The sequence below is a fragment of the Leucopleurus acutus genome (assembly GCF_964270905.1).
Source record: "Leucopleurus acutus genome assembly, chromosome: 5".
Taxonomy (NCBI): domain Eukaryota; kingdom Metazoa; phylum Chordata; class Mammalia; order Artiodactyla; family Delphinidae; genus Leucopleurus; species Leucopleurus acutus.
In genome coordinates this window covers 106195190-106219782 of record NC_139147.1, presented here as the reverse complement: position 1 = coordinate 106219782, position 24593 = coordinate 106195190, and the positions used below count along the sequence as shown (strand labels likewise).

The 24593-nt window shown below is 38.3% G+C and overlaps 2 protein-coding genes across 3 annotated transcripts in view; one reads left to right on the top strand and one right to left on the bottom strand.

Moving 5' to 3' along the window:
* Positions 1 to 10046, top strand: part of GFM1 (G elongation factor mitochondrial 1) — a 42786-nt gene extending 32740 nt beyond the window's left edge. For both annotated transcript variants that reach the window (XM_082839728.1, XM_082839729.1), the window contains exons 14-18: positions 1126 to 1288; positions 2902 to 3046; positions 7671 to 7831; positions 8611 to 8664; positions 8823 to 10046. In XM_082839728.1, the coding sequence (XP_082695854.1) occupies positions 1126 to 1288; positions 2902 to 3046; positions 7671 to 7831; positions 8611 to 8664; positions 8823 to 8954 (655 nt within the window). In that variant the 3' untranslated portion in view covers positions 8955 to 10046. The remainder of the gene's footprint in view (positions 1 to 1125; positions 1289 to 2901; positions 3047 to 7670; positions 7832 to 8610; positions 8665 to 8822) is intronic.
* Positions 10047 to 13419: 3373 nt separating this feature from the next.
* Positions 13420 to 24593, bottom strand: part of RARRES1 (retinoic acid receptor responder 1) — a gene marked incomplete at its 5' end in the record, with an annotated part of 41168 nt that continues 29994 nt past the window's right edge. Inside the window, 3 exons of the mRNA XM_082839730.1 lie at positions 13420 to 14165; positions 14245 to 14307; positions 21718 to 21854. Of these exons, the coding sequence (XP_082695856.1) occupies positions 14016 to 14165; positions 14245 to 14307; positions 21718 to 21854 (350 nt within the window). The 3' untranslated portion in view covers positions 13420 to 14015. The remainder of the gene's footprint in view (positions 14166 to 14244; positions 14308 to 21717; positions 21855 to 24593) is intronic.

Below are 24593 nucleotides of genomic sequence, written 5' to 3'. Positions count from 1 at the left end.
GCTGTTTACTTCTTCCAAACCATTCACAGATCTGTACGCAGGAACACACACTCATTAATGCCCACTTACCTGCAGTTATCTGCAGACACCTTTGAAAGCAGCCAGCTTCTTACATCTTATGGTCTTGAGGAAGGTTTCAGTTTAAAGGAAAAATGCCTTGCAAACAGTAGATACTCATGAAATATTTTTTCAATGATATTGTAGCCTGTGTTTACATATATTTAGTATGCATGTAAGGTGATTATTTCATCCTATTTATGTTGTCATTAGTAGTTTCAAGTAAACACTGACCTGTGTGTCTATTTGTTTGTTTTTTGGTTTTTTTTTTTTTTGCGACATGCGGGCCTGTCACTGTTGTGGCCTCTCCCGTTGCGGAGCACAGGCTCCGGACGCGCAGGCTCAGCGGCCATGGCTCACGGGCCCAGCTGCTCCGTGGCACGTGGGATCCGCCCGGACAGGGGCACGAACCCGTGTCCCCTGCATCGACAGGCGAACTCTCAACCACTGCGCCACCAGGGAAGCCCTGTGTGTCTATTTGAATGACTTACGTTAATCGTGATCATTTTGCCATTAATCATTTTCAGGTGTTAGTTATTCCGCCTGAAACTCCCTTCTCTCATATTTTCTCAGTCCATAGTGTACAAGTTGTAAAATCAAATAGCAACTATCTCAATGAACTAACTGCATAGCTCCTATTTTCAGGTAATTGTCCTCATAGAGATTTAAGGAGAGAACACTGTGTCCCAGGGAAGGGAGGCATTCCAAAAGAAATGGGTAAGCTCTTGGAATGTAGATTACTATTAATAGAATAAGAACCTTACACAGACTTTTTATTTTAATTTGTTGACTTTTACTTTCTACTTGTGAAATTCAGAATTAGAAGAATTAAAACCATGGATTACTTTGGTGGTGTGCCCCACCCTCACCTCCAAGTAAGAACAGAAAGGACAGGATTACTTTTTAAATAAATTCTATAATAATTTTATAGCAAGGCCATCGTATTTGAAGGAAAAAGTAAAAATGATGAGAGGTGGTTTTTCATTTAAATTAGTAGGAGTTATTTCATTTTGGTGATTATATAATGCTATGTTGATTTTTTTCTTCTTCTTCCTAAATTACTTTCAGGTTTGAGTTTACACATAAAAAACAATCAGGTGGTGCAGGCCAGTTTGGAAAAGTGATAGGTGTACTGGAGCCTCTGGACCCAGAGAACTACACTAAGTTGGAGTTTTCAGATGAAACATTCGGGTCAAATGTTCCAAAGCAATTTGTGCCTGCCGTAGAAAAGGTAAAAACAAACAAACAAAAACTTTATGGCATTTAAAAAAAAATCAAAAACAGTCTCTTAGGTATCAAAGCACATTGCTATCACATTGTTTTCGGTGGTTCATTTTCATTACAGTTCTGCTTTTTCTCATTAAGCTTTCCATCTGATTAGAATCATTAAGTTCAAGAGCTATAAATATATGCTATGACGATGAGGGGAAGTCATTCTGTTTCTTAATCATAGTTATTGTATTTCTCTTGATAAATTGAAACTACTTCATTGATTATAATCAGCACTTGAAATTTGCAGTAGGCGTTAGGGATTTATGAAAATTTTAGGTGTACTGATGTCCTAGAATGTACATTCATTAAGATTCCCAACACCTGGGTGCTGTCCTTATCTCTGCTAGTGATTAACATGCCCTTGGGTAAATCATGGTGTTCAGAGCCACTTTCTTTTGTAAACTGAGCATATAGTACTTAATTTCGAACCCCTCACAAACTCAAGGATCAGATAAGACTGATATTTCTTCGGGAATTGTGAAGTGATTTGCACATATAATGGGTTACTAGTGATTTGTTGGCTTTCTAGGTCAACTGGCTTTAAGACTGTTGTAAACCTTTAGCAACTGTCTATTCTTGTAGATTGAGATTTTTAGGTTTTTTTAACCTTTTAACTTAGAAATCTTTATTAACAGATCATAATTTTGGCTGCAGCATTAATTTTGGTAGCATTTTTTGTGATTAGTGTGTTTCATTCATTATACTTTATTTCAAGACAATAGTTTGTCATTCACACACTTTTAAATTATCTTTTATTCTCCAGGATTAACGTAAGTGAAGGAAAGCTCAGATATTTTTCAGCATTTAGAGTTTACAGTTTTGAATGTCAGAAATATATTGTACTACATGTGCAGCTGTGTGATTGTCTTGCCATGAAAAACTGTCTTGAATTGTAGGAGCTCTACGAGTATTTAAGTGACTGAATGGAAAAAAAAATTGCACACTTATCAAATTGTACTCTTTAAATATGTGTAGTTTATTGTATATCAGTTATACCTCAATAAAGCTGCTTTTTAAAAAAAAGAATTGCTTTGGAAAAATGAAATTAGCTTTTAATTTTAGTTCTTACTGACATTGTATAACACTAAAGCTGTTAGGTAGTGATCTGCCAATGAGGCAGAGCAGTGATAGGTATATAGTAGGAGCTTAAGACACAGCTGTTGATTAGATGTCAGTTTTGATTGAAGTTTTATTTTAGAGAATTTCTTAGATTTGCCTTTCCTCTGTTTCCTCCTTGTAAAATTAAGATCATGCTGTCTCTGTGATGCATCATGAGAGTTTAGTAATTCTTGAAGAAAAGGTTGCGAAAGTGATTGCTAGCACTCTCAGCATCACTTTCAAACCAGCTCTCACCTTTAAGTAATAGACTTTTGCAAGGGATTGCTCATCTAGATTCCACAATAATAGTACTTAAATAGGCTGTTCAACTTAAAAAAAATTTTTTTTTAAAGAATGAAATATAGCATACATAAAAATGTTACACTTCTGAATACTAAAACGTTTGGGGGTTTTTCTTAATGCTTCTGTGAGTGAAACCCACTCACTCCAGAAGTTGTGTTCATTCATTAACAGGGGTTTTTGGATGCCTGCGAGAAGGGCCCTCTGTCTGGTCACAAGCTCTCTGGGCTCCGGTTTGTCCTGCAAGATGGGGCGTATCACATGGTGGATTCCAATGAAATCTCTTTCATCCGCGCAGGAGAAGGTGCTCTTAAACAAGGTACGCTGTGTCTAGCAGTTGCCACATCAGTGCATCTATTTCCCTGGTGGACCATCAGAGCCGCAGAAGGCAGCGCTGTGTTGGTTAGGTCTTCTTCCCATCCCCCCCACCCCGCCAGAGCAGTAAGCAGCACACCAGGGGACATGGATAGACTCTGGGCAAGTATTCATAGAATCAAAGTGAGGATAGATTACTGTGTTTTCTTTCTTACAAAATTAAAATCCTACTTTGTTCTCCTAAATTACCTGGTATTTTTTGTAAGTTTAAATTCATAGATAATCTGTAAGTTCTACTTTTAATAGAGAAGACAGAAATGCTCAGAATTATTTTAAAGAAACATTAACTATAGTCATCCTATTTTTAGTGATTTATTCAGATGTCAGAAAAATCTATACATTTGTAAACAACTTTTTCATATATGACATTGTAGGCTTTTAGGCATTTGAAAGAATTCAGTAAACCTTATTCTCAGTGCAGACTTCTTGTTAAACTGCTAAAATTGTGAACCTTTCCCACATAGAATAATATATGTATTAAAACCCTGATGAAACAGAACCCTAAGCAATTGCAGATATATCTGATTCATTGCTTTTAAGAGAGAAAAGCAAATGACGGCACAGCAGTTTGACATTGGGGGCTTTTACGTTGTAACTGGGAGCCAGAAAATTCATTCTCTTTGTCATCTCTTCCATATCCATTATATGGTAATTCATTAGTTATGTCCATAAGTGGGGTTTTGCAGAGAATTACATTATGATTCACAAAACATGTCAGAGATATTTTTGTCAAAGAGGGTCAAAATAGACAGCAGAAAATTAATCCTAACACATCATTTCCAGACATTCGGAAAATCAGGATGTTATTGTATGAATTTTGGACTTCATTGGTTTTGGTCTGTTTGCATCTGTGACCAGGTGTGGGGCAGTGGCTGGAGAAGGTTGCTTATTCCTTGACCAGGTTGCTAATTCCTTATTTTAATTAAACTAATGGGAGCCATTAGTAATTTGTGGTTTTGTTTCTCAGTTGTGAAAGGGTGAGAGAATCCTCCATTTTCTTTATGCCAGCTAGCTATTAAAAATGCATTTGAAATTTATGATCTAGAAACCTTGTCACAGTCTGTCAGTTGTATTAATAGGAAAAAAGGAAATAAAGTCACAAAGAAAATAAGACTTTATTAGGCATGATTCAGATTGTACTGATAACACCTGCCTCTTGCCTTCTTCTAGGGGTTCACCACTTTAATAAATCTTAAACTGGCAAATTGGTTGTAATCACTTCATATTCTTTTTGTCAGCTTTATTGAGCAGTTGACAAAACTGTAAAATATTTAAAGTAATGATTTGATAAATGTATACATTGTGATACTTTTTTAAAGTATAGTTAAAACAAATTAGAAATCACCAACTGTTCTATGCTGGTTCTTGACTGGAAATTGGTAGCTTTCCTGGATAGAGGTTACATAAAGCAAGGTAATTGGTAAAATCAATTAACAAAGAGCCTCAACCTTTTTAATTGTACCTATATGAAATATAAATAAATATAGATTATATGCCCATAACATACACATATATAGCCATGAAAAAAGACTGTATGTCTATGCATATTAACTAAACAGGTAAATATGTACACTCAGTTTGTAAATACTTAAGTGTACAAATACTGTTATGTGTGATGATTGCCTGGTGGGGTGCAAAGGAAAAGCACCAGATAATAATTGAATTGAGGAGTATTGGTTTTTGCCAGATAAATATGTGCAAATAAACAGGTTGCAAGTGTGAAAAATGAATTACTTTGCTGTATCATCATCTGATTCTTATTTCTCCATGACTGAAAGATAAAAGGGTAAAAGGAAATTTTTGCTGGGCTCTTAAGAAAATCAGCTTTTCATGCATGCATACACCTCCACTGATTATCATGTGAGAGTTTTAGGGTGGAAAATGTTGATAAATGAGCTTAGTATCAGATTAGCTTATACTTTTGAGCTATTCTCTATTATCAAAATTGGAAGAAAAATTGTTCAAATTCTCACGTAGTTTTCATTAAAAAAAAAAATGAAAACTGGAACTATTTTCAGTCACAATGTAAACTTTGCCCCTGAGATTAATCAGTAACTAAAACTGAAACGTGAAATTGAATGTTCTTTCAGGGACTGTTTCACCCCATGGATGTTAACCGTTGCCATCATTGTCTATGGCCAATTTTTAGACCGCTGTGCTTGGTCTCTGCAGAAACATTGAACTTGTAGCTACTCTACAAGAGAAATAAAGGCCTACCCAGAGTCATGTTGGCTCATTTTACTCAGCAGTGTGCCTTTTCTGATCTCCTGGGCTTCGAGTTTGAATGCTGGCTCTACTTCATACTTAACTCTGTGGAAATGGGCAAGTCCAGGCTGTTTGGAGATAGTAATGCCAAAGTATTAGATGAGAATGTACTTGAAAACACTTGCACACACATATTTGGGCATAGTGAAGTCTAATCCCTCTTCCCTTCACATTACCTTTGACCTAGTACTGTGCAGTGCCACCCATTTGCCAGCTTTTGGTCTCAGAGTGGTCATAATAACACTTATTGATCACTTTTGTGCTGTGTATTATGTTGAGTACATGAATTATCATATCTTATCTTCAACAGTGGCCTTATAGTTGAGAAAATTGAGACTCAAGAGTAGTCAGTCAGATGGCCCAAGGTTACATGTTAGTTAGTGGTGGAGCCGAGAGTTAAACCCAGACCAGAGCCTAGCCCTTGACCACCTTCTCACACAACCTTGTTAGCACCCAGCCTGGTGTTATCAACTTTATCCCTAGGGGGCTGAAATAGAAACATTACCATCTCTACGCACCACTTTGGCTTAAAAGGTCCTGTGATGGTGTGGGTATTTTCACTTGCTTTTTATTCTACTTCCGGAAAAATTGCTTGTAGGGCTTGGCTGCCAGGTGACTATTAAAAAATGGCAGGATGAATTTAGCTCTGGTATCTTGTCATATGGAATGGGACAGAGAAAAGCATGAATAAGGGCGAGGTGAATCAGAAGGTGGATTTAGGAAGAAAGAGGGAGTTGAAAGGAGCAGGGTGAGGGAATATGAAACCGAGAACTGGACAGGTCGTCCTCAACAATTATATACTATACACTATATACTTGGCCCCTTCTTTCTCTTTAGAATGTGACTGTCTCACACTCTAGCTCTTTTATATCACTGACCTATTGAAAACACTAGATAATGTGTAACTAAATTTTAATATGTCTGTTCACATCTCTCTTTCCGGGTACCTTCTTCTGCATTAATTACATTTATTTAGAGCCAAGGAAGCTCTGCTGTTGTGGTAACCCAAGAAGTTAACAAGAAATAGAGCTTCTTCTGCAGTCTAGAATTTTTAGTCTACTGCTTTAGCTGTCTACATAGAATTCTGCAGGCTTAGCTAATGAAACTTAGGAGTCTGCAGAGTTCATTTATTCCTCTTTTCAGAACAAAATTCACTAATTAAGAGTAATGAGTCAGTTAGGTCTGAGCTAAGATATGATTTGAATTAGAAAACATTTCAAAGAAATGCAAGTATATTAAATGGCTGTTCTTATAATTATTGCACTTAAACTAATAGTGTCTTTAGAATAAGTGCTTTAATGAATATACAAGAATAATTGCTGACTAGATTATTATAAACAAATTGATGCTTGGAAAATTATGATTATTTTAAAACAAAACATTTTCTTTGTCACCTTTTCATGTTATGCTTAAAGTCTTTATTTAAAGATAATTCCTCCAGTCTGAGGCTGAAGTATTATTCCACACTATCATAATGTCCAAATTAAATATGAGTGTTTGAAGTTTTTTTATATTCTCTCCACACTGTTACATTTTCAATCTCAGTCAGCATTTGTCACAGTAAGAAGTGTTCTTGTTATGTACTAAGTGGGATTAAAAAAATAAGTTTTTTTAATTAAAAAAAAACACACATAAAAAACACATTGGGGTTTAGTGCTTAAATGGCCTTTAGCATCTAGGCCGATGTCTTTATTTTGTAGGTGAAGAAACATGACCTGGACAGATTGTGTTTTTCCAAAAGGCATATAACTTATTAGAGGCAGAGCAGAAACTAGAAACTTGGTTTTCTAATTCTCAATCGGGTATTGAAATTGTTTAGCCTAGACATATCTCAGGCATGACTTGATTATTGTCTCCAAGTATAAGTAACTGTCTGCCAGGGACCAGCAAGAAAGAATTGATTTACCTTGGTCAGAGGCTTAACAGATAGTGTCTTTATTCCCGAAGGATTTCAGAAAGAATTAGTAACCCTCAACTGCATAATTTAAATGGGAAGGGACTTGATCGAATGTTGTTTTAAGACCCTTTTATATTATTTCTGCAACCTAATGATTTTTAGGATAAAAATATGGTAATGGACATACTAATATTAGAATTAAGTATGTCTTACTGTAAGTTCCATTTAGAAGAGTGACTGCTGCTGCTACTAGAAAAATGAGTCCAGATCACATATTTTAACCTTATCATTTATGTGTGTACCTTTGGGAGAGCACTTTCTATTTCCCTTTTGTATATGTGGATAGGAAAGAGTTCCAGTTTGTTTAAAGATTAATAAACCAATTTATTTTTTTTTCAAACCCTAGCCCTGGCAAATGCCACATTATGTATTCTTGAACCTATTATGTCTGTGGAAGTTGTAGCTCCAAATGAATTTCAGGGACCAGTGATTGCAGGGATTAACCGGCGCCATGGAATAATCACGGGACAAGATGGAATTGAGGACTATTTTACACTATATGCAGATGTAAGTACTGTTAGTCACTGACAACCTTGCTTTTACTATCCACAAGAGGAAATCAGAGTTAGCTTTTGTTTTGGGAAATTGTAGAGCAGATTGGCACATTTCCACGGCTGAGTGTTGAATTTGTGGCTTATATGTATGCGGCAATTTCTGTACTTTGCTGTTAGAGTATCTCTTTAAGTGCAAAATCTAAAAATAAGATTCATTTCAGGTAGGCCTTTTGTGAGTATGTCATTTTCTTAGATGCATAATTACCTTTCTCATTATAGCTTTGTTTGCATAGCCGTTTTATTATGTTCTAATTTATTGGGATAATATTTAATTCCCTTGCCTGTCCCTTGCTTAAATCTCATGGGAGAAAGGGTTTATCACGTTACCTAAGGCCTCTTAGAAGACACTACCCTTGGCATATGGCCTATCATTGAGGAGTCCAAGGGAAAGTTGTATTCACATTTCCACAGAAGAAACACTTCTGAGTGCTTGAGCTGCAGCTGCGTGGAGTGGGGATGAGAGGGACGGCTGTTAGTGGTGTCCGTCTGCTCCGTGAAACTGAAAGATGGGGTTTCTAGTTGTGTCTGCCAAATGAAATTATTTTCAAATAGGGTTTCTACTGTGGTAAAACAAAAACAGGTTTCTATTTGGCTTTTAATTCTTTTAAACCAGGAGTAGTTAGTAGAAACCTGAGTCTAAAGGAAAGGAGTTAAATGACTAAGTCTTCTCTGTATTTTTCTCAAATATTTTTCAATAAGCAATGCTGAAATATCTACTGTGTGTGTTTTCAGGTCCCTCTAAATGAAATGTTTGGTTATTCTACTGAACTTAGGTCATGCACAGAGGTAAGCAAGTGTTTAAATTTTACTTCAGTGTTCTTCAGGAGACCATCCTGCAAAATCATCATTTTTGTGAAATCTTGTCTTTTCATGACTTTACTTGATAGTTGTTTAAAAAAAAAAAAAATCTGCTTTTTGTTTCTGTTTTTGTGTTAAACCCCCAGGGGAAGGGAGAGTATACAATGGAGTACTGCAGATATCAGCCATGTTTACCAGCTACACAAGAAGACCTTATCAATAAGTATTTGGAAGCTACAGGTCAACTTCCTGTAAAAAAAGGAAACGCCAAGAACTAACTTTCCTCACTTTGTTGACTAACTTGAACTGTATCTGCAAGGTTTAGATATGTTAATGGATTCATGGAATAAATTCAGCCTGAAAAGAAGTAATTTTAGAGGCCCTTCCTATTATATTCAGGAGCTTCTGTTATATCATAGTTAATTCTGTGTATGTCTCAATGGTTGATTGGTTTTATACCTCAAATAAAATATGATTATTACTGAAATATATTTAATATTTATTTGAGGGAGGAAGATACTTATTTCTGTTACACTGAATAAGCTTAGAACATGTATAAATGTCCACATTTTTTCATAAGAATTTTCAACATACAGAAAAGCTGAAAAAATAGTACAAAGAACAGCCATATACCTTCCATCTAGACTCAACAATGAACAATTTTGTCAAGTGTTTATTGGATAATAATTTGTTTTGTCATATTTGCTTTTTCTGTTTGTTGTCCATCTGTGTTGCATACTTCCATCCTTCAGGTTGTTTTGCTGTATACTTGAAAGTGAATTGCATATATCATAACACTTCTTGGAGCATCGCCTTTTTTGTTTCAGAGTGGATTCCTTTGTGACAACCTGGATAGCTAGCCCTAGAGGGTATCATGCTAAGAGAAATAAGTCAGAGAAAGACAAATAGTGTATGATTTTACTTAAATGTGGAGTCTAAAAAGCAAAACAAGTGAACAAACATAACAAAATGGAAACAGCCTCACAGATACAGAGAACAACCAGTAGATGGTGGTCAGAGGGGAGGGAGGGGCAGGAGGGGTGAAATAGGTGAGGGAGATGAAAAGGTGCAAACTTCATTATGAAGTAAATGAGGCACGGGGATAAAGTGTTTTCTTAAAAAGAAATGGAGCACACTTTTCAGATTTTCTAATGCTAGCTCAATTTCTAGCTGTTTTATATAGAGCTGATTGCTTCAATTTGTGGCTTCTGCAGATTTTGAACTGCTTGTTTTTAGGAGTATAAATGTTACTTTTTTGCAGACCTGTGAGGTAAAAAAAAAAAAAGGCCCTTGCATATGCTATTCTTGTCTATGTTCATTTTACTGTTTCTGCAGCCTGGAAATAACCTACAGGGTTGGTGGCTAGTCTATTTCATGCTAGTTGAATTAGAGTCTGCTGGAATGTATCATATATTGTATTCATTGAGATTGTGAAAGAACAAAGGTTAAGCTAGAGAATGTTGGACATTGCCAGGGAGTTCTACCATATTGTGCAGAATTGCTTCATCCAAAAACCATCTGATGTAAAAGACATATCCTAGTCTTTTCCCTTAGTGGATAATAGACATGAAATAACTGTTTTAAATTCCTTTGTTTTTCTTGATTTGTAGATTTGGCTCTATAACTTCAGGTTCCTAGAAAAAAAGACCTTTAAAAAGTATTGAGCAAATGTTTTCAAGGCATTTGTTAAATGCTTTAAATGCATTATCCATTTTAGTTTTCACAACCCTATGAAACTAGGTACTATTATTATGACCATTTTGTAATAGAGGAGGCAAAAGCACAGAGTAAGGTAAACAACTTCTCTAAGACCACACAGCTCATTAACTTTTCAAATTGATAATGCAGTTATGATACTTATCAAACCAAGTGCATTTTCCCATGAATATGTCTGTTGCTACAGTAGCATCAAGCCTGAAAAATTGTCTTGCTTTGGCATTCCATCAGCATCTCATGCTATTCACACTGACTTTGAATATCGTTCCTGATGAGGAAATACCTTCATAGAATTTAGCACAGTTCCTCTTGCTGTTGCTAACAGTCAAAAATATTAGAACTAAGATGGATAAATTTGGAAGTGCTTTTTACTTGTTAAAACATTTTGGTTATGAAGATACGGTGCCAGAAAAGAGTCGAGATATCTAACACAACACCAGCGTTTCACAGGCAAACGACACAGGCCCAGCTGGTGGGAGTAACTAGAATAGGATCACATAGGAACCCATCCAGGACCAGAACCCACATCTTTTGTTAACTCATTAGTTTGGTTAGAGTTGGTAAAGACCACATACCAGCCAAAGTCTGTATAAGGAAAAAATTAATGAGAATATTCATAAATGAGGGTTTCTTTTATACTACTGTTGTAAAGGATGATTGTTGGCTAATTTAAAGACAGTATTATTTGTGTTGGAGAATGGTAGCAGCACTAGGCCTGCTGCAGTATCGCCCTGATTCGCAACCCTGGCAGCACTTTAAAAATTACTTGGGGAGCTTTAAAGAGAAATACCCAGGCCAACCCCTAGATACTCTGATTCTTTGCATCAAGATCAAAAGGTTTCCAGCTTATTCTAGTATACAGGCAAGGTTAAAGACCATTGCAGTATAACGTGTACCTCCAAAACATGAAATGCAGGATTTGTTCAGATGTGTCACATTATTAGTATTCTTTTGTGTGACGTTAGTGATTGGGCTATTGGTTCTTAGCTTGGTAAGTTTATCTTTAAAGATGTACAGTCAATTTTCTGTTATTCCTTGCCTCCTTGCTCACTCTTAGATTTACGTTGTGAAGTCACTAAAATTTAATACTGAAATTTTAGGATTTTTCAGATTTTAATACTTTTGAAATCTGGATGAGACTTAAAATTGATGCCAGTGAAGTGAGGCAGCCACCAGGTAAGTAGTAAATTGTGACATGTAGGAATATATCCCTTTGTAGAAAACATCTACGTGCATTGCTAGAACTGTCAATTTTTGAATTAGAGCTTTAATTGCTGCTTAAAGCGTCTTCAGATAAAACTGTAATGCATCGTTGAAACAGTTCATGTTTTCACAGGCAATTTATTGTGAGCATGGATTCATTTATCCTTTCAAATAAGTGCCAGGCAGCATGCTAGTGATTGTAGCACTTTGAAAGTTAGGAAAGGTCACAGAACAGGTCATAGAATTTTCTAAGCTGAGAGAAATCAGTGTGATAAACTCATGTCATGAAGCACTGTCATTCATTCAAGGGCCAATATAGAAACTTCCAATTGACTTTCAGAAGAACTTGCTTAACTTCTAACTATTCATAACTCAGGTAGGGAAAACAAAACTATAAGTAGAGTCAAATGGAGTGCAGGCAAAATCCTGGTGTTATTTTGTATGTCTTAAAATTTTTGAAAATTCTAAAGAGATTAGGAAAATAAATGTGATGCTCTCTGTTACTGTCATTGGGTCAGAGTGATTCAGAATTCTTTAGACTCTTAATGAATAAAAGAGGGCTTAGGGAATTTAGAGGTTTTCATTTTATGTCAAGGCAGATGAAGTAATTTTTCTCCTCTGTTAGCTAGCAAAATCAGTATTAGTAAAATCAAGTCAGCAGTTCTAGAGTTTGTGCTAGAAAAGATGTTCTGGTGGTGAAATTGAGAAATTTTTAGTTGGTTTAACTTATAGGTTTTGTAAATTTATAAATTAGGTAATTTTTTTGTATGTCATATGTGTAAATTCACCTTCATAATCGATTATAGCGAAATCTGTTAAAGGGTTACCACCTTAGCTTCCTTACCTGATTGAATTATGATCACATTTGTGAGCCTAATCTCACTAATTTAAAATGCCTTTACAAGGGTGAGAGGACTTTTAGAAAGTTGAGACAAGAAAGCTGAAACCCCTTTCTAGCTCTTAACGTGACACTGAAAGATTAAAAATCACAGGACATTGAATATGCTCTTATAATGCTCTTGGCACTTTTTTCCCCAAGATATTTAGGGAACTTCAGTTAGAAGAGTTTATTACTTGGTTCTGGCATTGTTTATCACTAGATTGTTTGATATCTTAGGGAAAGTATTTTTCTCTGCATTATCATATATTTGGGAGATCTGATGTTTTCTTTAAATGATTGTTTCCAGTGCTTTGGAAAACTTACAGTCCTTAAATCCAGAGGATGTTGGGAAGATGAATGCAGAGGGGTTGGGGTTTTAAACAGAATAATACATGATCTGCCTCTGCTAAAAAGTAACAGTATAATTCATCTTACTTTTATTTTGTAAGAGTCCATGTCTTAAAATTTTTTCTATTTAGTATAAACTACTTCAGTTTTCTACTACAGACATAAAGGTAACATTTTGGTATGTTTTTAAAAGGCTGATGCTTCCTAACCAGCTACTGATCAAGCAACCCGGCTAGGGGTTTTGAGACATGAATATAAGCATTCCATTAAATACTAATTTTGAGAGGCAAACGCTGGCCACATTTCCTGGATCAATTCTTCCTGCCTGGGGGAGGTACTCCACGAATCTGATAATGGTACACATTGTGTTTGTTTTTATAAATTACTTAGGCCAACACTGGGTCCATGTTGTCCTTACAAATGAAAATTGTAAATACTTCATGTACTTTCAGTTACATCACTGTTCCATTTAATACATGTTTGCAGACACTCGGCTTTATCTCTGAGACACTCTTTTTATTTGTAAAGTTTTTATTAATACATAAATATCCTTTAATTCCAGCTTAGCACAAATTTTGCCTATATAGACAAATCTGTACAAACACATGTAACACATTTTATTTAGAAACAAACATTTAAAAGTAGATATCAAATTTAAAAGGAATACTTGCTCAAAATCATAAAAAATAGTAAAGTTCCTTTTAAACAGGTAATATTTTCCCTACAATTTGCTTTCATTGAAATATATTATCTTTTTTACATACTAGGTAGAAGCAATTTAACAACACAGAATAGTTAGCTACAATATGTTCAGAATATTGAGAAATGCAGATTTATAGATGTGACCATCAATTTTATTGTTATGTTTTTAAAATACTGGTCCAGCTGCAGCATACACTCACTGACTTGGTTTTACATTTTAGGGCTGAAACCCTGAGGAACCTGCAGAGTAACTGTTTAGCACTGAGCAGAGTTCAGTTTGCATGTGCTCCCACAGTTGAAAACTAAACCAAACCAATCGAAAAACAGAAATCCCAGTATCTTTTAATTTTTGAGTATTTACTTGTAATCACAGGCTTTCCCAAATTATTAGAATGCCTTGTACCTTGGCTATTTTACTAGAATAATGATTTAGGCTATTTAGTATAATCATTTTGCTCAGAATTTGGTATAAACAGATCTTTTTTGCTTTTCAGAAATTACTAAGCTCTGTCGGTGCCACAGCTGATGCCTCTTCAGTTCCAGAGGCTTCTTCTGGTGTCTGTAGCTCTTGACAGTGGTACTTCACCTTCAGTGGTTTGCCGGGGTACCAGACCACGTGAATATGACAGGGAATCATTTCCTGGGAAATAAGAGTTCTAAAATATTATGATCTGCAAAAACTTGTGGTTTAAACAGTTCTATATACCGTTTTGTTTTACCTGTGTTGAGAATTCATGGAGTAGAACAGTATAATCAAAATCAATTGCATCTTCATTTGTTTTCTAGAAGAAGAAAGAAAGAGTTAGTGCGATAGATAGTGTGGGTTTATATTAGCTTAGAATTTGGAAGGCTCGTCTTATATCAACCTGCCTTGAATGGGTGGATGGGTGCCTTGAATCACCCGCCGCCTCTTTGATTCTAGCCTCATCTCCTTTGGTGGTATCCTGCATTAAGATGTGGAAGTCGTTGATTCTTACTGTTTTGCCACTGTCACGATAATGTAGTAAGGTCCTTCTGTCACTTTTTCTCTCTAATGTTTATGGGTTTTGATGGAGATTAAGGTCTATGAGAATAGGGAGAATCTTTTGACAACCTAAGGAATCTAGATACTGTATATGCACCTCAAGCTGATTTATAGCCCTGATATGCCAGGCAGTAAGACAAGGGGCAGGGCAATCAGGATTTCTAGAAGGACACCATGGGCCAGGGTCTCTGCTAGGCACTTTATACATGTTCTTACGGAATTCTGTCTTTTACAGGGAAGGCAACTTGAGGTTACAACTAGTAGGTGACAAGTGGGGATTCAAACCCAGATCTATTGACTCCACCACCCACATCCTTCATGCTGTACCACACTGCTTCTAAAACCAGCACATTTTATAGGTAAGCAGGCAGTCTCCCTCAGCTCTTTTATTCTCTTGATTTCTATAAATTTTAAGAGTGACTAAACTGATTTCCTGCTTTCTTTTTGACAGTAACTGTTTTGAGGGGAAAAGGTTGGGGCACAAAAGTGCTTATCCCTTTACTAGTAAAAATGGAAGAGGAGTAGTAAAAAAATTAATTTGGATTATGATTTTAATCTGCCAGGCTTTCATTGAGACTAAGAATATGCAAAAACAACTTGATATTAAGTTTTATCTTCCCTTTGCTTACACTGATGAAGACTTTTACAAGCCATGGAGGGGGTACTGGAGGGATATGATACAAGAGAGGGCCTGGATCCATCAGAAAGTGACTGCTTTTCTGTGGTGCTTTGCGTCATTGGGTAGGTTTCCCTTCTGCCTTGCAGTGAACCCATGAATGGTGAAAGCAGATATCCAAAACACAGGCTGCAAAGTCAGAATTCATGAGAGAAAATTTAGCATCTTTTATATAAAGGAACGGTTTCTGGAGGCTCCAGTTATCAGTTGGGCATTGCTGGGTTCGGGGGTCCATTTAGCCTTGTCTGACTCTTATTTGGTGACGATGTTGACCTTGGACTATATTGACACAGCTGGCTGCTGTGCTGTGTAATTTTTGTCTCAGACTTTTGTGCTGCCTGCACTTTTTCTCAAGGTCTGTTTACCATGTATTTCTACAGTTAAAAAATTGGTCTTATAAAGTGTTTTTTCAGGACAGTGCCTCTTTCTGTTTCTGAAAATAGTGTTTAAGGAAATCATGGCAATCCCCAGACTTTAGGCAAAAAGGAAGAAAGGCTTGAAACAAATCATAGTGTTCCAAGTCCATCTGACAAACTTCTGCTCAATACCAAGTGTTACCCATTTTTTAATAATCCAAACAAAAATTTGGATTATTATAATGCTTGGGCACGCTCTTCATTTAATTAAGACCTTCCTCAGTAAGGCTCCTGAGACACACCTCATGTTTCTGTTCATAGATTCTTCCTCCTTCAGGGGGAAGCGCCCTTAGACCAAACCAAACCAGGCCTTATTAAAGAGCTGCAGCCCAGACACGGCGCAGCCCAGCCTGGCAAAGTACCCAGGGGGCACTGCCCACACCAAGCAAGGCTCTGCCAGGAAGCCATCATTTTTAATACTCAGAAATAATCTCCTTGGTTTTGTTCAAATCATCACATATGTCAAATCCTTATAGTCCAAATTGATGATTTACTGTCACATTTTTCTGATAACCTAGCACTTTAATCTTCCTAGAGACAGAATGAAGTATTTGGTTTCCTTATACTTACTCGTGACCTACCCTACCCCTACTGCTCCCCTCCCCACTAAAAAAATAAGGAATGATCCCTAGCAGAACCAGTGTGGTTTTAGTAGAGAATAAGTAGGCTTAGGTTATTAATATATGCTATCAAAAGTTGATATTTTTTTAATTGAAGTTTAGTTGATTTACAATGTTGTTAGTTTCTGGTATACAGCTAAGTGATTCAGTTATACATATTTTTAATATTTTTTCCATTACGGTTTATTACAGGATATTGAATCTAGTTCCCTGTGATATACAGTAGGTCCTTGTTGGTTATTTTATTTTTTAAATAAATTTATTTTTGACTGCGTTGGGTCTTCGTTGCTGCGCTCAGGCTTTCTCCACTTGCGGTGAGCGGGGGCTACTCTCCGTTGCAGTGTGCGGGCTTCTCATTGTGGTGGCTTCTCTTGTCGCAAAGCACGGGTTTTAGGCACGCGGGCTTCAGTAGTTGTGGCACGCAGGCTGTAGAGCGCAGGCTCAGTAGTTGTGGCGCACGGGCTTAGTTGCTCCACGGCATGTGGCATCTTCCCAGACCAGGGCTCCAACCCATGTCCCCTACATTGGCAGGCAGATTCTTCACCACTGCACCACCAGGGAAGTCCATATCTATTTTATATGTAGTAGTTTGTATCTGTTAATCCCAAAGTCCTAATTTATCCCTCCCCCACCCCCTTTCCCCTTTAGTAACCGTGTTTTCTCTACGTCTGTGAGTCTACTTCTGTTTCGTAAATAAGTTCATTTGTTTCATATTTTAGATTCCACATATAAGTAATAGCGTATGGTATTTGTCTTTCTCTTTCTGACTTATTTCACTTAGTATGAGAATCTCTAGGTCCATCCATGAAGCTGCAAATGGCAGAATTTCATTCTTTTTTATGACTGAGTAGTATTCTGTTGTGTGCCTATACCACATCTTCTTTATCTATTCATCTGTCAATGGACACTTAGGTTGCGTCCAAGTCTTGGCTATTGTGAATAGTGCTGCTGTGAACGTTGGGGTGCATGTATCTTTTCAAGCTATAGTTTTCTCTGGATGTATGCCCAGGAGTGGGATTGCTGGATCATATGGTAACTATTTTTAGTTTTTTAAGGAACCTCCATACTGTTCTCCATAGTGGCTGTATCAATTTACATTCCCACCAGCAGTTGTAGGAGGGTTCCTTTTGCTCCACACCCTCTCCAGTATTTGTTACTTGTAGATGTTTTAATGATGCCCATTCTGACCAGTGTGAGGTGGTACCTCATGGTAGTTTTGATTTGTCTCTCTCTAATAATCAGCAATGTTGAGCATCTTTTCCTGTTGGCCATCTGTATGTCTTCCTTGGAGAAATGTCTGTTTAGATCTTCTGCCCATTTTTTGATTGGATTTTTTTTTTTGATATTGAATTGTAGGAGCTGTTTGTACATTTTGGAAATTAAGCCCTTGTTGGTCGCATCGTTTGCAAATATTTTCTCCCATTCCGTAGGTTGTCTTTTCGTTTTGTTTATGGTTTCCTTTGTTCTGCAGAAGCTTGTAAGTTTGATTAGGTCCCAGTTGTTTAGTTTTGCTTTTATTTCTACTGCCTTGGGAGACTGACCTAAGAAAACATTGCTACAATTTATGTCAGAGGACGTTTTGCCTATGTTCTTTTCAAGGAGTTTTACGGTGTCAAGTCAAAAGTAGATTTCTTAGCAGAATGAGGTAGATACGATGGTTTCTGTAATGTACTGTCGGCCGATGGAGGCCTCTAGTTAGGGTGAAGACTTGGGCTGGCTGCCAGTGATGTGCTGCCGGTTAGATAGTTTGGGATGCTGACAGTATCTGGTACTGATAAGATTTGGAACAATGCTGGAAAAGTAACAGTTTTACTTTTCTCAGTTCACATTAAAGAAAGGCTAAAGGGTGTCAGGAAAGTCCTTATCCGTTTGTTTTTTTTTTCTTTTCTAGCCATCAGTATCTCCCCTGCCCTTGGCTTAGTCCTCATGGTTTGGGAATGACAGGTTCTTCAGTCCTAAGGCAATAACTGCCGGTAAGATGGGTCTTATATTTGTATTTCAGCTATTTCTTAGCCCACTCTTCTCTCAGGCTGTGTTCATTTGGGGCTGTGAAGTTTATAAGGCTGCACTGCCTTACACAATTGGATTATCCCTGAGTGGAGAGAGAGTAATTCCCACCCAGTAAGCTTTTGGAAAAAACTATAGATTCCTGAGCTACCTTGGGCCACGGGCACCTCCAGTCACTCCCTGCTTCTCTGTCTTTGCTTTGTCAGCCCTGCTGTCCTGCTTCTAGTCTCCAGGGACAGTCCCTAGACTTTCTGATCGTAGTGACTTTTTTAGAAATTGTTGCTTGTTTTGCTTGTTGTTATGTTGCTTATTTTTCTGAAAGATCACAAGAATCTTTAGTAGCCACCAAATAGCAGAATTTGAAAACCTATTGGGTATGTGCTTGCTTTTATTTAAGAGAACTCTAATCTTGGAAGCTAAGCAGGGTTGGTCCTGATTAGTAACTTGGATGGGAGGCCGCCTGGGAATACTGGGTGCTGTAGGCTTTAAAAAAAAAAAACTCTAATCTGAAATGCATATCAACCTTAATCCAAATTTCCCAATTGCTTCAGTATTTTAGCTTTATGTTAGTTTCGAGGGCTTCATTCAATAAGCTTGTTGACCCTCATTTCATAGCCCTAAGAGAAGAAGTCATTTGCCTTAGGTGACCCAACCAAGTCAGCTGCATCTTCAATTACTATTTATCTAAAACACAGACACCACAGGGTAAAAAAATCTAGAAGTCCTGTTCCCCCTGCATTTTTGTTTTCTTAGCTCTACAATTACATTTGTCCCCACTTTCCCACTTGTAGGGATATTAATGGACAGATGATGGACATCAAAGACAGACTGGCTAGAATGAGTGAGAAATGGGGCTGCTGTTTTCAAACCATAGTACGTCCTGGTGTTTACTTAGGTGATATGTTATTTATAAATGCAGAAGAATGGAAAACAATGCCATTAAAAGATCCTAATTTTTTCTCGTGTCCCTGTTGCTCTATCACTGAGTTTTCCTCTGACATTCATTAAAATTAGTTCTGTTATCTTGACGCCATTTTCTACACTAAACAAAAAATTTCTCCTAACTTCTCAGTTAAAGGAAAAGCCTTCCGTTGAGGACATGATTGTCTTGGTAGACAAGAGAAACTTTTTACCTGCAGCCAAAGAATCGGTGCTGTGCCCTAACTCCTGGTGTAACAGCAGTCAATTACACGGCCATTTCTATCAAAGCCACTCCATAGGGGAAAGAAACGTTCATTTCGATAAGGAAGGAAACTACATTTCAAACAGTTGTCTGCTTCACAAGTGGCGTTTGAAAGGTACACCAAGCTATTACCGCCATGAATAATGCTGACTGGACGCCAGGCAACTCCTTGTACTCAGAAGATACTCACTGCTCTCCATCCATGGCGAATGTACTGCTTCAGCCACCCGTGAAGAAAACGACTTTTAGAAATGTGTATTTTGGTTGGCTCAGCCTGCCTCTGAGTAGTTGATACTGTTTACTCTGGAAGTGCCCCTCCCTCTCCACATGACAGGTGCCTCAGCCACCTCCTTGTCCGCACCCCACCAGTTGAGTGACTGGCCCTTCTCTAAATTCGCGACCACAGACCTTCAGAGGCCTGCAGTGCTGCGTGATGCTCGAATCCACGCACCCCCACCCCCTCTCACCTCCTGTTCCATCGCCTCATTTTTCACTGAGAAGACAGAAGCAGTCAGGAAAGAACTTCCACAGGCCGCCACGTGATACCCACCCTCCTACCTGCATCTGTGCCACATTGAAAGCCTTGCTCCAGGTGAACTCTGTGCCCTTGTCCAGTCATCTCCTGGATCGATCATATCCTCTCTATCTCCTCAAAGATGTTGACTCCAACAAGTCTTCCTTCTCTTCCCTACAAGTCCTACTTTGCCCCTCTCTACTGGATTTTTCTCATCAACATATAAATATGCCGTTAAATTGCCCAATCTAAAAATACAACGGAAAACCCTCCTTCAACCCTGTGCTTACGCATCCTCCAGCTCTAGCCCCCTCCCTCCCTTTTACTCCGCTTTATAGCTAAATTCCTTGAAAGACATGGAGTGTCCACTTCCTCTCCCATTCTTTCCTGAACCTATTCTAATCAGGACTTTGCCCACAGTGTGCCAGTGAGACAGCTCTTGATAAGCTCTCCATCTACTTCCAGCTTGCCTAAACCTAATGGCAATTCTCGGTCCTCATCTTTCTTGACTTTCCAGCAGCATTTGATAGTTCGTCAATTCTCATCCTTGAAACACTTTTTTTTTTTCTCATATCTCTAAACCCGCTAAAGTTGGAAGTGTTCCAGGACTCAATCCCTACATAACCTTCCTCTGTTTACACTCATTCTCTCATCTCATCCAGTCTTGAGGCTTTAAAACCATCTATGTGGTGATGACTCCAGCCTAGACATCTCCCCTGAACTTCAGACTCTCATGTCCAGATGACGATACAAATTCTCTGCTTGGTTATGGAATTTAGAATGCTCCAACTCAAGCTAATTTCCACCCAAATCTGTTCCTCTGTAGTCTTCCCCAATCAGTAAGTGAAAAAACTATCCTTCCATCCAGTTACTCAGGCCAAAATCATAAGAATCATCCTTGACTTTTCTCATTCTTGGATATATCCATATCTAACCCATCAACAAATACTGTCGGTCTACCTTCAAAATGCAAACACTTCTCACCACATCCACTGCTGCCACCCTGGTCCGAGCTCCCACCAGGCCTTGCCTAGGCTACTGCAATACATTACTGCTCTCCTTGCTTCCACCCTTGTCTTATCTACAGTCTGTTCTCAACACAGCAGCCAGAATGATCCTGTTGTAAGTCAGATCGTGTCACTTCTCTGCTAAAAACCCTGTAGTGAGTAAAAGACAGGGTCCTTCTAATGGCCTTCCATGAACTGACCGCCTCCATCCGATCTCATCTCCCGGCACGCTCCCCTTGCTCAGTTTCTTGCAGCCATACCAGCCTCACTGCTGTTTCTCCAACCCATCAGCCACAATGCTGCCTCCGTCCCCTCTGTCTGAAATGCCTTCCCTTCTGGAGGCGTGGCTCACTCTCACTTCCCTTAGGCCTCTGCTCCAGTGTCACCGCTGCTTAAATTAGAGGGGCCTTGCTTTAGACTAAAGTTTAATTCTATCAATACTCTGCATTCCCTTTTCCCTACTTTATTTTTCTCCATAGCACCTACCACATATTTACTTGTTTATCGCTTCACTGTCTTTCTTCTCTTGCTAGAATTAGTCTCAATAAGGGGAGCTACACTGAGTTTCTTGTTTAGTGCTATATCCTCAGTCCCCACAACCATACCTGGCATTCAGATATTTACTGAGTTAATGAAATGCAATTAAAACTCTTGCCACAGATCTAGAAGTTCACATTAATTTAGTCTAAGAACATTGCATTGGTTGTATCTCTTGTGGTACAAGTTAATTGTCAGTTTTTCTTACCCACTGCTTCACACTGCTGAGCTGTGCCATGTAGTAGTGTAAAAACTGTGTTGTCTTTTCCCACATCACGTAAGAGCTGCCCAGAAAAGCTAAATCCCAGATGGGTCTCAGAGAGGGATCAATATGTCCATGACTATCTGAGGGCACAAAAAAAAGTACATTCATATTAAGACGTTTTCAGGACAAAATATTACAAGTTTCAGTAGTGAAGTGTGACTATCTGCTTCTGTATTGTATGGAATCTTACATGCTTCAACTTGCCCTGCTGAGTAAAGCTACTATAAAACAGTTTAAGGGCTATTTGCTGTACAATATAAATGCAAACTAAGAGCTATAATGATACTCAAAGTTAATCTAAAACCTTTAATCTAAAATCTTTTAATTAGATGGAAACATCTGTCAGTCGTCTTCTCCACATTACCTTCTGGTTTGGGTCTACAGTCAATGTGCTGGTCTTTGACAATCTACCAAACGTCTTTGTCCTTCTCTGATCCTTGGCGTTAAAGCTAATCTGTGTATTGGTGGCATCTGTCACTTTTGACCACTTGAAGAAATCAAGTGGGTTTTTCCTGTGGCATTATTTTTGGAACTGCAATCTTTTAAATTCAGCAAACATTTATAAAAAATCTACTTAATATCAGATACTGCTATAGGTAGGGATACAATGACTAATAAATTACCTCTTGTGACTTCTAGGAACTCAAATTTTAGCAAGTGATTTATGAGCTATTCATGGACCATCATTTATGCAGTTTGAAAGAGATAGTGTATATTAAAGCCCAATAATAGTATAATATGTGAGGAATACGAACAGCTTATTAGGAAATGAATCCTTCTTAGTAAAATAATCTTTCGCATAAATTCTGCTCTGTATTGGTAGAACTAGACTTGGCCGGTTTATAGTGGTAGTCAATTCAGAAGGCATTCACTGATTGCTTGGGTGCTGTGAGAGATGCAAAGAGAGGCCCTACCCTCCACTTGACAGTGTGGAAATGCAGCTGACACCTTCCTTAAGAAAAAGGGAGGATCAGAGAGCTGAGGGGACACAGGGAAGGGGGAGGTTTCTTTGGGCTGAAGAGGTTGGGGACAGCTTCACAGAGATGAGATTTGAGCTGAGCCTTGAATTCCTGTCGTGTGTGTGGAAGCGAGAGAGTGACAGACTTCCTTCGTCTTACAGTGCCACTAGGAGTTTAACTTGTGAGATCAAAACGAATTACCATAGAAGAAAAATTAGTTATACAAAATACTGTGAATAATGAGGACAACTGAAAGTTATCAATGCCAGTAGCACTGCTAGAGTCACTTAGGACTTTGGTTATTCCCAGGTCCCCAGTCTTTTCTTTTGTATGTCATATAGTTGGGCTCATCTATAGGAAGTTTATGAATTCATTAGAAGAGGAGAAGTTTCTACTCTTCATAAAAACCAGACAACTGCTTTTTTAGGGGAAAAACAGTGCAGAGCAAGGATAGCCTAAAATGGGTTAGATCTTCTCACTTAGCAGTTGTAGAGAAAACTGCTCAACCGTCAAATACCCTGGATTGATTAAATACTGAATGGGGTCTGCCGAGATCTGAACTGGCTGCTTCAACATAGGTTTTGATTCAACTTATCTAAAACCAAACCTTTTCAGTTTTAAGTAGATAATTTTAGATATACAGGCTATAAGCACCATTAAACATCTCTGCTGAATTTAAAGTGACGAGAACTTGTAGATTTTGTTGATGAAAACGTGCCCTACATTAAGCAAAAACTTTTTCAAAGCTTCACAGCAGCCACGTTAAGTTAGACTGTTACAGAATAATCCTTGTGGGCATATAGGACTTAACTGAACAGGATCCAGTTAACCTGCATTCTTAAAAATCGTCCAAAATCTAGAGACCCTGTGGCAAAAGGACTGAGAGCCTTTCAAAGAAAGGGTCCAATACGATTTCTAAAATTTGTGTTTTAAGAAAATATATAAAACCCTATTTCCCCAACTAATGCTAATGAGGGGACCAATCCCTAAATAACCATAGATTTTAAGTATTAGTCATTGGCCCATTTATTTCAGGCAGTTAAATATAAACAAATGCTACTACAATGTAAGATTCTGAACTTTCTTCATAATTCTTTGGAACAGGATTTAATCCAAGTTGTCAGAGAACTAGAATGCGAATGAGCCAAGCTTCTGAATTTGAGAAACGCCAAGGTGCAGTATCCCACCTCCGGGTTTTCAGAACACTTAGTCTCAGTAATGGATGGGACACAGATGCAGCCAGAAATGGAGACCACAGGTCCTGCATGCTGACGCGGGTCTGTCACAGTCTCCGGGCAAATGAGTGAACTGAGAGAGAGACAGTGGAGCAGGAAGCGCTGTGGTGGTCAGATGTCAAGCTTAATATCCCAGTGCAAGTCCAGAGATGACTTCTGTGGTTTTGGAGATTGGATTTGCCGGTAAGTGCCGAGTGTCAGCTGCTGTCCACAGACCCTGCCGAGTGCCAGCGCAAATGGGCTCTGCTTCACTTCAGCTGAGTCACTTCAGAGGCAGGGCTCATTTCTTATAAGAGACGGCACCACCGCCCATTAGCTCTGGACCTAAAATGAGATCAGCTTGACTCCACTGCAGCCTCCCAGCAAGGCCCCGAGACAGCTCGACCGGCCCTGGTGCAGAAGGCCGTGATGCACACGACAGAGGCCCTGGATGGGGTCCCGTCACCTAAAGTTTCCAAAGCCACCACCAGAAACCTCTAGAATTTTTCTCCTCAGCTTCTGGACTCAACCCTGAGAACTGCACCCCTACGTGTGGGTCCTGTTGCAACGACCTCCACCTCTTCTCCCTGGAGTCCGGCTCTTGCCCTGCCCTGCGTCTGGGATGAGAAGTGGGCAGATTAAAGGG